The sequence below is a fragment of the Chiloscyllium plagiosum genome, unplaced genomic scaffold (assembly GCF_037043375.1).
Source record: "Chiloscyllium plagiosum isolate Xiang-an unplaced genomic scaffold, Cpla_swu_hap1 HiC_scaffold_1, whole genome shotgun sequence".
Taxonomy (NCBI): domain Eukaryota; kingdom Metazoa; phylum Chordata; class Chondrichthyes; order Orectolobiformes; family Hemiscylliidae; genus Chiloscyllium; species Chiloscyllium plagiosum.
In genome coordinates this window covers 74,135,103-74,149,323 of record NW_028270139.1, presented here as the reverse complement: position 1 = coordinate 74,149,323, position 14,221 = coordinate 74,135,103, and the positions used below count along the sequence as shown (strand labels likewise).

The window sequence follows — 14,221 nt, the reverse complement described above, 5'->3', positions numbered from 1 at the left end:
ATTATTTGCAGAATTCAGCTGCAGCAGCAGAGAGCAATGTAACAGAGGGATTTGGGAATCCTCGTCCATAAATCACAAAAGGCTAGGGTAATAGGGAAGGCAAATAGAATGCTGACCTTTATTTCAAAAGGGATGGAATGTAAAAGTAGGGAGGTTTTTGCTAAAATACAAGACACTGGTCTGAACACATCTGCAATGTTATGAACAGTTTTGGCTGCTTATCTAAGATAATATTAACTGTTGGAGGCAGTCCAAAGAGGGTTCGCCAGGCAGATACCAGGTTTGAAAGGATTTTCTTTTGCAGAGATGTTGAATAGGTTGGGCCAATACTCACTGAAACTTAGAATGAGAGGCAACCTTATCGAAACAGACAAAATTCTTAGGGACTTGACTGATGCAGAAGGACTTGTGCCCCTTGTAGTAGAGTTAAGGACCAGAGGACGTGACCTCCGATGATGAGGTCACACACTTAAGTCAGATGAGGAGAAGTTTATTCTGTGAGGGTAGTGAATCTGTTGAATTAGTTACTGCAGAGGGCTGGGTTGTTAAGTACATTCAAGGCAGATTTTTAATCAGTCAGTGAATCAAGCATTATGGGGAAAGGCAGGAAAGCAGATTTGAGGATTATCAGATCAGCTACAATCTCATTGAAATACAGAGCAGACTCGATGGGCTGAATGTCCAACTTCAATACTTCTGTCTTAAGATCTTAAGATATTCCAAATAATCAACTAGGTAGGGATTATACATCTTATATTTTTCTGTTTTGTCACATTCTGACAGTGTTAAGTGTCTGCGTGGGTTTCTGCCAAGTGCCCTAGTTTCCTACCACAGTCCAAAAGATGTGCAGGTAGGTGGACTGGCCATGCTAAATTGTCCGTAGTGTGATGGGACCTGCAGGCTACATGGACTAGTCATGGTAAATGCGGGATTATGGGTATAGAATGAGGTTGTGGGTCTAGGTAGGGTGCTCTTTGGAGGGTTGGTGCAGATTCTACGGGTCTAAAAAGCCTTTTTCTGCACTGTAGGGGATTCTAATGATTCTATGAAGTGAGTTGAATTGAGATTCATTGACAGATCAAGAGCAATCTTTAAGAATATGAAAACATTTGAAGAAAGTTATGTAAAATGTTGACATTAGGCAGAAATGGCTTCACTGAATTTTTGTCACAAAATGTTTCATACACGTTGCAGCGTGGCAAAAGTGCTAGAAACAATAAAGAAATCCTCCCATTCTAAATAAGATAGAGACAGAATTATTTCTGCATGTTCTATCTAATTAATTCATACCCTTTAATGGTCATTCTTTGAAGATTACACTTGCTGTTAACATCTTAGAGGTAACTTTGCTTTGTCTATTAGTATAAAATAGGTGATACTGAATTGGCACTATCCCAGTAAATATTTTTTAAAAATTCAAAACTATATCGCAAAAAGTAAGAATAATCTAACAGTGTGCATGTCATAAACAAGAGTTATAATATACCATGTTTGTATATTATAGTTATATAAACTAGATGTAATTGGTTGTGTAAAAACATCAGTTATCCAGCTTTGGCTTTAGAAATTGATTTTGCAACTCACTGGCACTCAAATGCAAAGATGCTATGTAATTCATCTGAGTTCCCAACCAAACAAACAAATTTAGCTTTGTAATGGAGAGTAAATTTGCACAATATATTTTGATATTCATTTCACATTTTCTGGGAAAAAATGCTGGAAATTCCCTCTCCTAGAAGCGTTTTAACTCTAAAGGATTGCAATGGTTCAACAAGGCAACTCACCACCACCCTCTCAATGACAGTTAGGGATGGACATTAAATGGTAGCCCAGCTAAAGACACCCATATCCCAATAATGAATTCTAAAAGATCAGCATTTTGATTTTAAATATAGGACTCTTCCTCAGAAGCATCTAGTCTCAAAGGACTATTGAACGATGATGAGTTGACAGTCACACTGCTCACAGCCTACAACGGTCTGTCTCCCCATGAAATTTACCCCAGCTTTTTCTCGCTAATATACCAAGAATTTTAATGAATACACGTAGATGTTTAGAGTCATAGAGTCTTACAGCACGGAAACAGGCCCTTCAGCCCAAACTGGTCCATGAAGACCAAAATGTCAATCCACCTAACCCCATTTTCCCATATCCTTCTAAACCTTTCCTATCTATGTATTTGTCCAAATGCCTTTTAAATGTTGTTAATCTACCCGCCTCAACCACTTCCGCTGGCAGCTCATTCTATATGCGTACCACCCTCTGTAAAAATGTTGCCCCCAGGTTCCCTTTTATTCTTTCCTCTCTAACCTTAAACTGGTGCCCTCTAGTCCCGGATTCCCCAACCCTGGGAAAAAGGACTGAATGCATTCACCCTATCCATGCCTCTCCTGATTTTATACACTTCTGAGAGCCCCCTCTTTCTCCTATACTCTAAAGAAAAAGCTTGTCCAACCTCTCCCTAGTACTCAGACCGTTGACTCTTGGCCAGAGCCTTGTAAATTTCTTTTGCACTCTTTCTAGTTTAACAACTTCCTTCCTATAGCAAGGTGACCAAAACGGAATACAAAACTCCAAGTGCAGCCTCACCAACAAACTGTACAACTGCAACATGGCTTCCCAATTTCTTATACTCAGTGCCCTGACTGATGAAGGCCAGTGTGCCAAAAGCCTTCTACACTGCCCTATCCACCGGTGACTCTACTTTCATAGAACAATGCATCTGAACTCAAAGGTCCCTCCATTCCACTACATTCCTTAAGGTCCGACCATTCACCATGAAACTCCACCTTGATTTGGCTTTGCAAAATGGAACACCTCACATTTATCGATATTAAACACCATTTACCATTTTTCAGACCACTTCCCCAGCAGATCAAGGTCCTGCTGCAATTTCTGAAATCCTTCCTCAACGTCCATGATACCACCTATTTTAGTGTCATCTGCAAATTTACTAATCATTTACCTTGTACATTCTCGTCCAAATTGTTGATATAGATAATAAATAGCAATGGGCCCAGCACTGACCCCTGAGGCACACGACAAGTCACAGGCCTCCAGTCTGACAAGCATTCTTCCACTATTACCCTCTGCTTCCTACTATCAAGCCAATTTTATATCCAATTTGCCAGCTCCCCCAGATTTCACCCGATCTAACCTTCCAGAGCAGCCCACCACATGGAACACTTATCAAAGGCCTCACCAAAATCCATATACAGATGATGCCTACTGACCTGCCCTCATCAACCTTCCTGACACTTCAAAGAATTCTAACAAATTTATGATGCAGGATTTCCCACGCACAAAGCCATGCTGACTATTCCTAATCAAACCCTGTCTTTCTAATTGCATGTATACCTTATCCCACAATCTTCTCAAGTAACTTACCTACCACAGATGTTAAGCCTACTGGTCTATAGCTCCCAGGTTTCTTTTCACAGCCCTTCTTGTATTAGGGCACAATGTTCGTTACCCTCCAATCTTCCAGAGCCTCACCTGTGGCTAACGATGATACAAATATATCAGCCAGGGCCCCTACAATTTCTTCTCTAGCCTCAATGTTCTTGGATATAGCTGGTCAGGACCAGACTTATCCACCTTCGTACATTCTAATACAACCAAAGCTCCTCTACTCTAATATGGACTGTCCTCAAGATATCACCGCTAACCTCCCAAGTTTCGCTTGTCTTCATGTCTTTCTACATGGTAAACATAGGAAAAATATTCATTGAGGACCTTGCCCACCTCCTGCAATTCCACACATACATTTCCATTTTGGTCCTATTCTCTCTCCGGTTATTCTTTTTCCTTTAAAATACTCAAACTACCTCTTTGGATTCACCCTAATCTTCTTAGCCAAGGCTATTTTGTGTCCCCTTTTTGCTCTCCTGATTTTTTCAGTAAACTTTTGTATCCCCTATATAACTCAACGGATTCCCTAGATCTCAACTGCCAGTACTTGAGCCATGCTTCCTTCTTTTTTCTGTTCAGAGTCTCAATACCTCTTGTCATCCAGGGTTCCCATTCCTGCCGACTTTGCACTTCACCCTCACAGGAACATATAGACCTCGAACTCTAGCTAGCTATCTAACTTCTAAAGGCCTTCCAATTGCCAGAGGTCCCTTTTCCTGCAAACAAACTACTCCAATCAACCCCTGCAAGCTCCTGTCTAATTCCATCAAAATTCACCTTGCCCCAATTTAGAACTTGAACCTGTGGACCAGTTTTGTCCCTCTCCATAACTATTTTAAAATTGATAGAACTATGGTCACTGACCTCAGAGTGCTCCCCCACTGTTTGTTGAGGCTTCTTGAGCAAAATCACTAAAGACAACACCATCAAGTAAAACATTAAGCTTGACTATCAATGCACCTTAAATAAACATTCCCTTTCAATTTAGTAAATCGTTTAGTAAGTTATCTACCAATAGCAGAATAGTCAACATTTTATTCAGAAAAATTGCTCAATTTGTGTCAAATATTGGATTTTCAAAATCTAAGAGGAGATTGACAAAGCACAAGTTTGGAACTAGTTGAAATCTGAGAAAAATTAACGAGGGTTCTGAGCATGTCAAGCAATTCACAACATTTTAAAGAGAATTTTAACACAAAGAAACTGTCTACATCTCCTGAACTGACAGCTAGCCAATCAAGAGCCTCCATAAAAGAATTCCCAATTGCTAAGTCAAGCTTTGGTCTCATCTTAATGGCAAGGTCAATGATAACCTAATATGCTGAAAATGTGTTGCTGGAAAAGCACAGCAGGTCAGGCAGCATCCAGGGAACAGGAGAATCGACGTTTCGGGCATAAGCAGGGCTTATGCCCGAAACGTCGATTCTCCTGTTCCCTGGATGCTGCCTGACCTGCTGCGCTTTTCCAGCAACACATTTTCAGCTCTGATCTCCAGCATCTGCAGACCTCACTTTCTCCTCAAAGATAACCTAATATCCCTCAGTTGTTTTTAAATTAAGTTTTTATCAACTGAATAATCCCTTTTATCTAGATCAGTGTCAAGGATCTCGACATAGAAATAACGGGTTACTTGGTAATGGAATACCGGCCTCTGTGGAGTTGTTTCACTTGCTGCTAGCCTGTGACAAGTTGAGCCTATTATACCAAACCTTCCTGCTGTACCCACTGTGGAAAAAAAATGAATAATCTCTTTATCAGTTTTCAATTCAATCTCATCTTGTATGATTCTGATGACTATCTGTGTTGTGAAGTATTTTCCAATCCCCCATTCATCTAAACCATTCTTGTTTAACTTCATAACAGTGTTTACAAAATCAGAGTCCACAAACAGAGGAATGGGGGAAACATGTCATTACTGTTGAACATTCTGCTTATTAAGGTGTGAGAACAGGATCATATTAAAAATTGGTAATTTGTTTGCAACAGATATTGGGGCCTTAATTCCAAAATAAACCCATGACACTGAACCATGAAATCTGACAAAATTCCAAATGTAAGAAACAAGTCAAAATAAACTAATTGGAAGTCAAAAGGGGGAAACTGGATAGGTGAAATTATTTTTAAAATAAAAACAACATCTACACTGAAATCTTATATTCTAACACTAGACAATCACACTTTCTGATTCAGGAATGCTTGCAGAACAGGATAGTTAACTGCTGAAATGTTACCTGCCCTGGGCACATACAATTAAAGGTTGAAGTCAACGAATTAAATGTGGAACTGCCCAACAAGGGAAAATGGAATGAATTGTTATCTGTGCACCAAAGGCACAGTTCACAATCAGACCAGACTGATGAGGAATTAGAACTGGAAACCAATCAATGTCTTGTCACATGACAGGGAGCTGGAAAAGGTTTAAATGCAACTAGAGTTTATGGAGAGAGAAAGACAGGGCAAGAAAGAATATATGAGAAGGAAAGAGAGAGGAAATAAAGAGAGTTAGGGGTGGGGGAGTGAGGCTGTTCCACCTCTGGAAATTAGAATTTGAGTTACAGGCTCAGAGAGACCTGAAGATAGATAGAAGCTGCTAGAGAAAACTCATCTCCACACAGTAACAAGTTAAATGTCCTTTGTCTGCAACCAAGGTTTGAATCTGTTAAAAGTTGAGTGTAAATGAGTGTGAGTAAAGCCATTCCCCACCCACATAAGGAGAACACCCAGAGACCAATGCATTCCCACTACAATAAAGTGGTGCATTGCTGGCCAGATCAAAGACATTTAAAGATAAGCCGGCAAAAATAGTGCACACTGATTTGGTCAATTCTGAGGAAGATATCCCAGAGGGTGCAGCAGAACCCATAGGGATCTTTGCTGTAGAATCTAGCCACTTGGGATAATGTGCCCTATGTGTAGCCTCCCCACCTAATCTCCCCTGAAAGCTGTAGGAGTTTTAAACTCATGCAAGTATCCCAGTACACTGTTCTGAAAGAAAGCAACCCTACTTTTTAAAATCAAGAACACTGGGACTATCAATCCCTAATATCAGGGAAGACTCTAAAACCTCATCCAGAATTTGGCTCAGGTCAGGAAAGTGGGTAAAGTGTATATGTCTGATCCCCCTCCACACAGTGTAGTTTATTCTCAGGCCCAGTGACAGTAGAAATTGTCTCAGAGCTAATGGTAGAAGATGCTCAAGGATGCCCTCAAAAGAACAGGGTATGATGCGCAACTCATCGATTGCCAGTTCTGACATGCTACAGCGAGAAACCATAATGACCTCTTCAGGAGACATAGACGGGTTGCAACAGAGAGGGTACCCTTCATTGTCCAGTACTTCCCAGGAGCCCAAAATCTGCACCATGTTCTTTGCAGCCTGCAACACATTATTGATGAGTTTGAGCACCTCGCCAAGACCTTCACCACGCCTCCACTTCTCACCTTTAAAGCAACCACCAAACCTCAAACAGATCAATGTTCACAGCAAATGGCCCAGCTTTCAGGACATCAACCACAACACCATAAACCCAGTCATGACAACCGCTGGAAGACATGTCAGAGTGTAGACACGGATACCACCATTACACATGGGGACACCACCCACCGTGTACACAACAGGTACTCATGTGACTTGGCCAGCAGTGTCCATTTCATACACTGCAGGCAACGATTTCCTGAGGCATGGTATGTTGGGGAGACCAAGCAGACAATACGACAATGAATGGACACCACACAACAATCACCAAGCAGGAGTGCTCCCTCCCAGCAGGGGAACACATCAGTGGTCAGGGACATTTGGCCTCGGATCTTCGGGTGACCACCCTCCAAGATGGACTTCGGGACAGGAAACAACGCAAAGTGGCCGAGCAGAGGCTAATAGCCAAATTCTGTACCCATGGGGATGGCCTCAACTACACACTACAGGTGACCCACTGCACTATACACTCTCTCTCACACACACAGCTCAATGCATGCACCCTCTCACAGGCTTATACTCCATCACACTCTCATTTTACCAAGCTTACACACATGCAAGCATACACTCTCTCAGGTGCATTCACATGCACACACTCACTGTCTCTCTCCTGCATGCACACAGATTTAAGGAGTGAATTTATACTTGCAGAACATTTGCAGATACATTCTATTTTGTTCAAAAAATGCATAACCCACAGGCAGTCAATCCATGTAATATTTTGTAAATTCCACTTTGCAAACAGAACCAGTCTGACTCAAGATTGGGATACAGACAGACTCTGGCCTCACAGCTTTAATGCAGTGTATAAACTGAGATGACACCTTTTCTTCTAAAACCTTCTTATCTTGAGAATGCGATTTAAAAAGAGATTTGGGATTTACACATTAATGAACTGAAACTAGCAACCCATTCTAAAAAATGAAAGACTTAATCCAGGTTGTTCAATATATCATTTCAGCAGCATGACACTGTACTGTTTTGCTATAAATGTGTCTTATGATTCCACTTCACAACCACCTGATGGAAGAAGCATCGCTCCAAAAGCTAAAGCTTCCAAATAACCTGTTGGACTATAACCTGAGATTTTTAATGGTAGCAGAGACAGATTTCCTACTCAGTTAGCAATCAAGTTGTAGTAATCCCAAAAAAGTTCAATCCAGGTCAAGAACAAGCAAGAGAATGAGCAGCCATGGGAATCAAGGAAGGGCAAGCTGGAAGGTGCCAAAGTAAAATTGAGTCAAGAAAGGACAGAGGAAATAAATGAGGCATGACGAGACACATCAAGTAAAACAGATTCGGCTTGGCTCCCAAGAAAAGGAAGGGCCATCTGAAAATAAGCCACTTCAGATAGGTTTTAAAAAGGTGCATAAAGCTAGACAAGGTTCAGTGGTTCTGCGGAGGGTAGTGGTATCCAAAAGGGTTGAGATATAACAGATATAAACTCAAAGGGATAAACACAGATAAAAAGTGTATCAGGAATCATGGAAAGGCCATAGAAATTAAGATTTGAAGGTAGCAAGCCTGAACTGGCAGGCCATTAAATGAAACTCAAGAAAGGTTTCCATATCAATGAGCAGGTGAGTAGGAGGGAAGCCTCACTCTGCCAAGTGAAATGAAAGACGGTCAGGACAGAAGTAGCAGAAATTGAGGGAGACACAGCCAAAACATGGCCAGCAGAGTTCTACTGTTCAGAATGAAGTTCCCAAACCGAGCAGATAAATGTGAAGGACAAGGGCCCACATTCCCGCTGGCAAACAATAGTCATCTCCCACACAGACAAGATGTTAATGAGGGAAACACTTCAGTCAGTTAAAAAGCCAATACTGCAGGGCTCTTCCTTTCAGTTTAGTGGAACTTGTTTAAAAAAAAGATTCTGCAAGAACAAAAGATGTCATAAACAGAACAAAAATCAACTTAATGTATATATATATATTTTGAAATAAAAAGCACTTTAAGCAACCCAACAAATAGTTATTGTAATGTCACTGGACCTATCAAGAAAAATCTCCAGAAGCTTTTCAGAAGTCAAAGCCAGCTGGACAATCAGCATCTCATATACATCTTGATGCAAGTGGAATGCTGACTACAGAGGCAGAGTGGCTTCAAGAAAGATTTTTATATAAAAGAATAGAGTTTTCCAAGGTGCACTAATGGCTCAACATAACATCCAAGATGGGCCACAGGCAATCGGATATCTGCAATGCAACCATTTGTCTCGATGGTAGCTGTATTCCTCCCCACTTCCCTTTGGGTACATGATTTACAGTGCTGAATCTAACTGCCTTTAACCATACAATTTTGAGAAATTAGTCAGTTAAGGGTCAATGTGACTTTTATAACATCTACTTGTTAGGTTCTTTTCCCAAGGTTTCACACAGGAGATGCAATTCGCACACAACAACTTCTACAAACAGTTAAAGTTTATTAAAGTCTGTACAAGCTAGGTGACCCCCTGTGACCCTCTTCACAGGCACACAAAGTCGAATCAAGGGGGCGCAAACAAAGAAAACACATCCCCTTTATACAGGTCGATTGGTCATGCTTACTGGTACTCTGGTCACTCATTCACAGTCACATGCCACTCAAGACAATTCCCCCCCAACCCACGCAGTCACATGCCAGTCAAGACACAATGCAGTGACCACCTCAACTCCAGAAACAATGTAACGCAAATCACCCCTTAATGGTCAGCTCTGGTGTGAACTGTATTTTTTTTGTAAAAAAAAGTGCAGTCAGAATTTCAATTGCAATATTTTGCAATATTCCAACTGACGTCTGAATAGGTGATGATGCAGCAAATGGTTCTGAATGGCAAGGGATGGGAATGGAAACCTTCCATATTTCACCTATAAGACAAAGATACACCACCCTGCTCCTGGGGCATTCAATTTCTTGCAGGTCAGCGGAACAAATTAACTCTTTAATATTACAAGATAAAAACCTCTAGCTCTGGACTACAAAAAAAGTCAACAACCTGTGCTTTGTACGCTATGCAAATAATATCTTTGTTTCATCAAAATTTGGGTTTAAAGAGATCAAACTATAAGGGGGGGGGGTAAAACAGGAACAAGCTACTAAATTGGGATGATCAGTCATAATAGATGGCGGAGGGCTTGAAGAGTTGAATGACCTACTCTTTCTTTATGTTTCCAAGTTTAAAACAGTGAAGAAGTTATATTCAGCAATATTCCTTAATCAATCTTCAAAATAATTTTAAAAAGAAAATGCATATGACTCCTGAACTGCTGCCTAACAAATAAACCACACCCACAAAAAAAATTCCTACCTGCTAATACCAGTTTTGTACTTTTAGACTCCACCTTAAAAGCAAGGATATTAATAAACTGGCCTTGTATGATTCTAAGTGTGTCTGTGTTATTAAAAATTTACCCCTCCCTCCTCCGTCAACATCATGCATCAATGTATGTGTAATAGACAGTATTTCAGGTTTAATATTCCAACAGTGTTATTGAGGTCACTATAAAATCAAAGTCCACAAACAAGGGCAGTATGCCACCACTATTTAAAATGGCAGGAAACTAAATTTCAAACTGGTTAAGACAAAGAGAAGAAATACAATTTCTGATTTATTTCAAAGACATTATGGCAAAAAGAAATTAGGCTCATTTTCAGGTCTAGGAAGATCACCAAGTGCTGCCTTATCATCTGGGATGTGGTCACTTGTTAGTTAGAAGTAATTAATTAGGCATAATTAAGTATGGTTTAAGAGAGTATAGGAACATAAAAAATAGCAGGAGAAAAGGGGCTTACGACCTATTGAAACATTCAATGTGATTGTGGCTGATGTTAACTTATTTCCTTCATGTCCCCCATATTTCTGAATTCCCTCAGTCCCAAAACAAAACTGGGCCAGCCTTATATACTTGGAACAATTGCAAACCGCTGAGCTGGATATCTTAAAGATTCACAACCTTTTAAATAAATGTGATTTCTCCTCATCTTAGTCCTAAGTGGTCAGCCCTTGTTCCAGATTCCTCAGCCAGTGAAAACAACCTTTCTGTTTCTACCCTGTCCAGATCTTCACAACCTTTAATGTTTCAATGAAATCATCTCTGGGCCTGGATGGTGCAAAATGACAGGGCAAACCTTGCATAAAATTCATGTTAAAACTTGTTTGACATCATGATTTCCCACTCTGCATGTTTCCAGTGCACAGATGGCATCCCTGGACTGCAACCCCATCAGTCAGACTGTGACACACAGAACATACCAGAGGTGTCTGGAAACATGCCAAGTGCCATTTGTTCACTTTTGGGCTTCTGCAGTTTCAGAACTAGTATCAATGCAGAATTGAATTTTATAGCCAACATCTCTAAATAGTACACAATTATAAAACAAACAATGACATGGGTAAAATAGAGAAAATGTACAGTTTTTCTTTTTGCAGAAATTCAATTATAGCACACAGGACAACATACTACAAATATTGGAAAACTGAAACACTGTAGAAACAGAAAATGATGGAAAAAGCTCAGCAGGTCAGGCAGCACCTGTGGAGAAAGAAACAGCTATCAATTCAAATTTTTAATTAAAACTGAAAATTGTCACACAACGTTTTTAGCAGCAAGCACAGAAGCAGAGAATTGGGGTGTCTGGTCTGGCAGACTTCAATGATGCTGAGAAATTGATGCTTCCAAAATAATTAAAATAATACATCTATTCTAAGCTTTAAAAGCTTTCTTAATAAAGCAATAAATTGATAGCAACATTTTTTGAAATGATAATAATTATAGTCTTTAAAATTTGAATGAACATTGTCTCGATTATTAACTTAGGTCTCTCCATTATTGATCTAGTGACTTAACTATTCTTCCTGAATTTGTTGTCAGAAGGCAGATCCATAATGATTGTTTGCTGTACCATGGCCAAGTGGCATGATTTTTTTTCTTACTACTAGTGGGACAAGGACACAGGTCCCAAGTCTATCTTAACTGGAACAAGGATTCAATCACAGGCTCATGGCATTAACCCAGTCCACACACTCACTGAGCAAACCAGAACATTATCACTACATGCACCAAATTGATCTTAGTAAGCTCCACTTTATTAAGCACAATAACCTCATCCAGTTTAAATTAATCAAAAATAAAAAACCTATGCGAGGTGATTGTTAAGTCATATCTGATTCAAGAATAAAACATTTTGTGTTATAATGACCCTGTACTATAAGAATCATTTGAGTTCACTCCTTAACTCAGATCAAATTATCAAATTTCTTTTTAAAAAATAATTTACTAATCTAAACAAATTGTTTTATTAGTTGTGAGAATAACAACAATAATGACTGCAAAAGGAAAATGTTTTATATCGTTTTGTTTTCAGTACTCCCAATCATATGTACTGTAATACAATTAATAATGCATATGGTTTCCAAGACGATCTAAGTTCTGTCCCAGATAATGTTTTCGTAAAGTATTATATGCAGAAAGATTATAGTACTTCTAGATGTGCTTTACAGCCTCATAATAAATAACATATCGAAGTATTTATTTCTCGTCTAGCTAACTAGTCTTCAACGAATGAAATTACCTATAAAAAGGGTAAGAAATGACAAAAACTTACCCAAACAAACTTCCATCAATAAGTCCCTATGCACGGTAGGCATCGTGTCCCAAATGCAGCAGGCAATAAGAAGAGTGGAAGTGTATTTTGTGGATTGAGGGTTATATTTAAGGAGTTGGAGGAGTGAACAGGAGACTACGCTGCTGCTCCTGCTCCTGCTCCTGCTCCTGCTGCTCCTCACTCACTGAGCCACCTGAGGTCAGGAGGGCGGAGCCTCACCTGCCGGGATCCGCGCGTGAGGCCTGGGAAGTCTACATCACGCGGGCAGGAATAATGCTGCTGCCGCTGCCGCCTCCTGCAAAGCAAGTGGGAAAACTTTCCTTTGCAGCCAATTTATTTTTACACAAACGACTTTATTTGCATACTGCTCCCTTATCAGGTGTCACTCAAGTTGTTCTGACACTTCTCTTTCCACTGCACCTAAAACCGTGGGCAAATTTAAATTCAAGAAACAAATGTGAAAATGTTGGAAGGGTGCACGAAAGGAAAAACTAAAGTTTCTGGGAATGCCATAAATACTTCAGTCGCTGATTTCAATTAGCATGATACAAAAAATTTTCACTGCAAAAAAGAATCATTTTAGTGGAAGGCAGTTGGTGCAGACCCATTTCGAATTGCTCCGGTTCGGAAGGTTCTGTTCCAAGAGCACAAAAGTTGTTAAATTCAAACGAGTGCTTACAGATTTGTTACAAGTGTTAAACCAGTGAAATCCACCCCTCGATTGCCTGAAGTAGCATGTAGTTAAAAAATGAACAGGGACATTATGAGCCGTGCTGTATCTCTGATTGACAAACTAATCCAGATTACGTTTATTACACGTTTTATCAAATGTGTGCTTTTGAAAATTTGCTACAATATTAAAGGGTGGAGTGACGAAATAATCACACCTGAGGTCATTGTCAAAGTTTAAGTAGTTTTTATTTTCACTGGTGGGAAATCAACCTCTGCTGGTCACGCCAAGAGATTTATTTCCCCATTGGTATCTTGTATTCATGGTCTTTCATACATTTCTAATATTTTCGGGTAGTTTCCCTAATCACAATTTCCATTCATTTCTTGGACACCTACATAAAAACAGAATAAATGATCACAATACAGATACATACTTTGATCACACATAAGTGATCTCTTAAAGGTAGTTAATAAAACATACAATGTTTTTGGCTTCATTGATACATGTATAGAATACAAACTCAGAGGCAACGTTGAACTTGTGCAAGACACTTATTGGCCCTCAGCTGGAATATTGTATATAGTTGCAATTGTGAATGCTTTGAAGAGAGTGCAGAGTGATTTTCAAGAACGGTTCTAGGAATGAGAAACTTCAGTTTATGATGATAGATTGAAGAAGTAGGACTGCTTTCCTTGGAGAGCAGGCTTGGGAGACATTTGAGAATCTCCAAAATCCATGTGGCTGGATAGAGTAGATTGGAAGACATTATTCTCATTCATAAAAGGACAAAACAAGCTTTAAAGTGATGTGCAAGTAAAGCAAGGGGGATGTGAGAAAAATCTTTTTCATTCTGAGTTGTTAGGTTATGGAATACACTGTCTGAAAATATAGTAGGGCCAGGTTCATTTGAGGCAATTAAGAGGGCATTGGATGATTATTTGAATATAAATAGTGCACAAGGATATGGTGAAAAGGGAGGAGATTGGCACTAGATAATAAAACCAGAGCAATAGGCTGAATGGCCCCCTCCTGTGCTGTAACAAGTCTGTGATTCTGTGTCACACCCTGTAACCGAA

General features: G+C 39.8%; 1 protein-coding gene across 3 annotated transcripts in view; it reads right to left on the bottom strand.

Annotated features, from left to right (window-relative positions):
- LOC122555690 (PGAP2-interacting protein-like) overlaps nucleotides 1-14,221 on the bottom strand; it is a 166,171-nt gene that overhangs the window by 121,738 nt on the left and 30,212 nt on the right. For 2 of the 3 annotated variants that reach the window (XM_043701718.2, XM_087988013.1), the window contains exon 1: nucleotides 12,473-12,629. The exons of the other annotated variant lie outside the window; for it this stretch is intronic. In XM_043701718.2, the coding sequence (XP_043557653.2) occupies nucleotides 12,473-12,515 (43 nt within the window). In that variant the 5' untranslated portion in view covers nucleotides 12,516-12,629. Of the gene's footprint in view, nucleotides 1-12,472; nucleotides 12,630-14,221 lie in introns of those variants that run through there. 3 annotated transcript variants of the gene reach the window in all.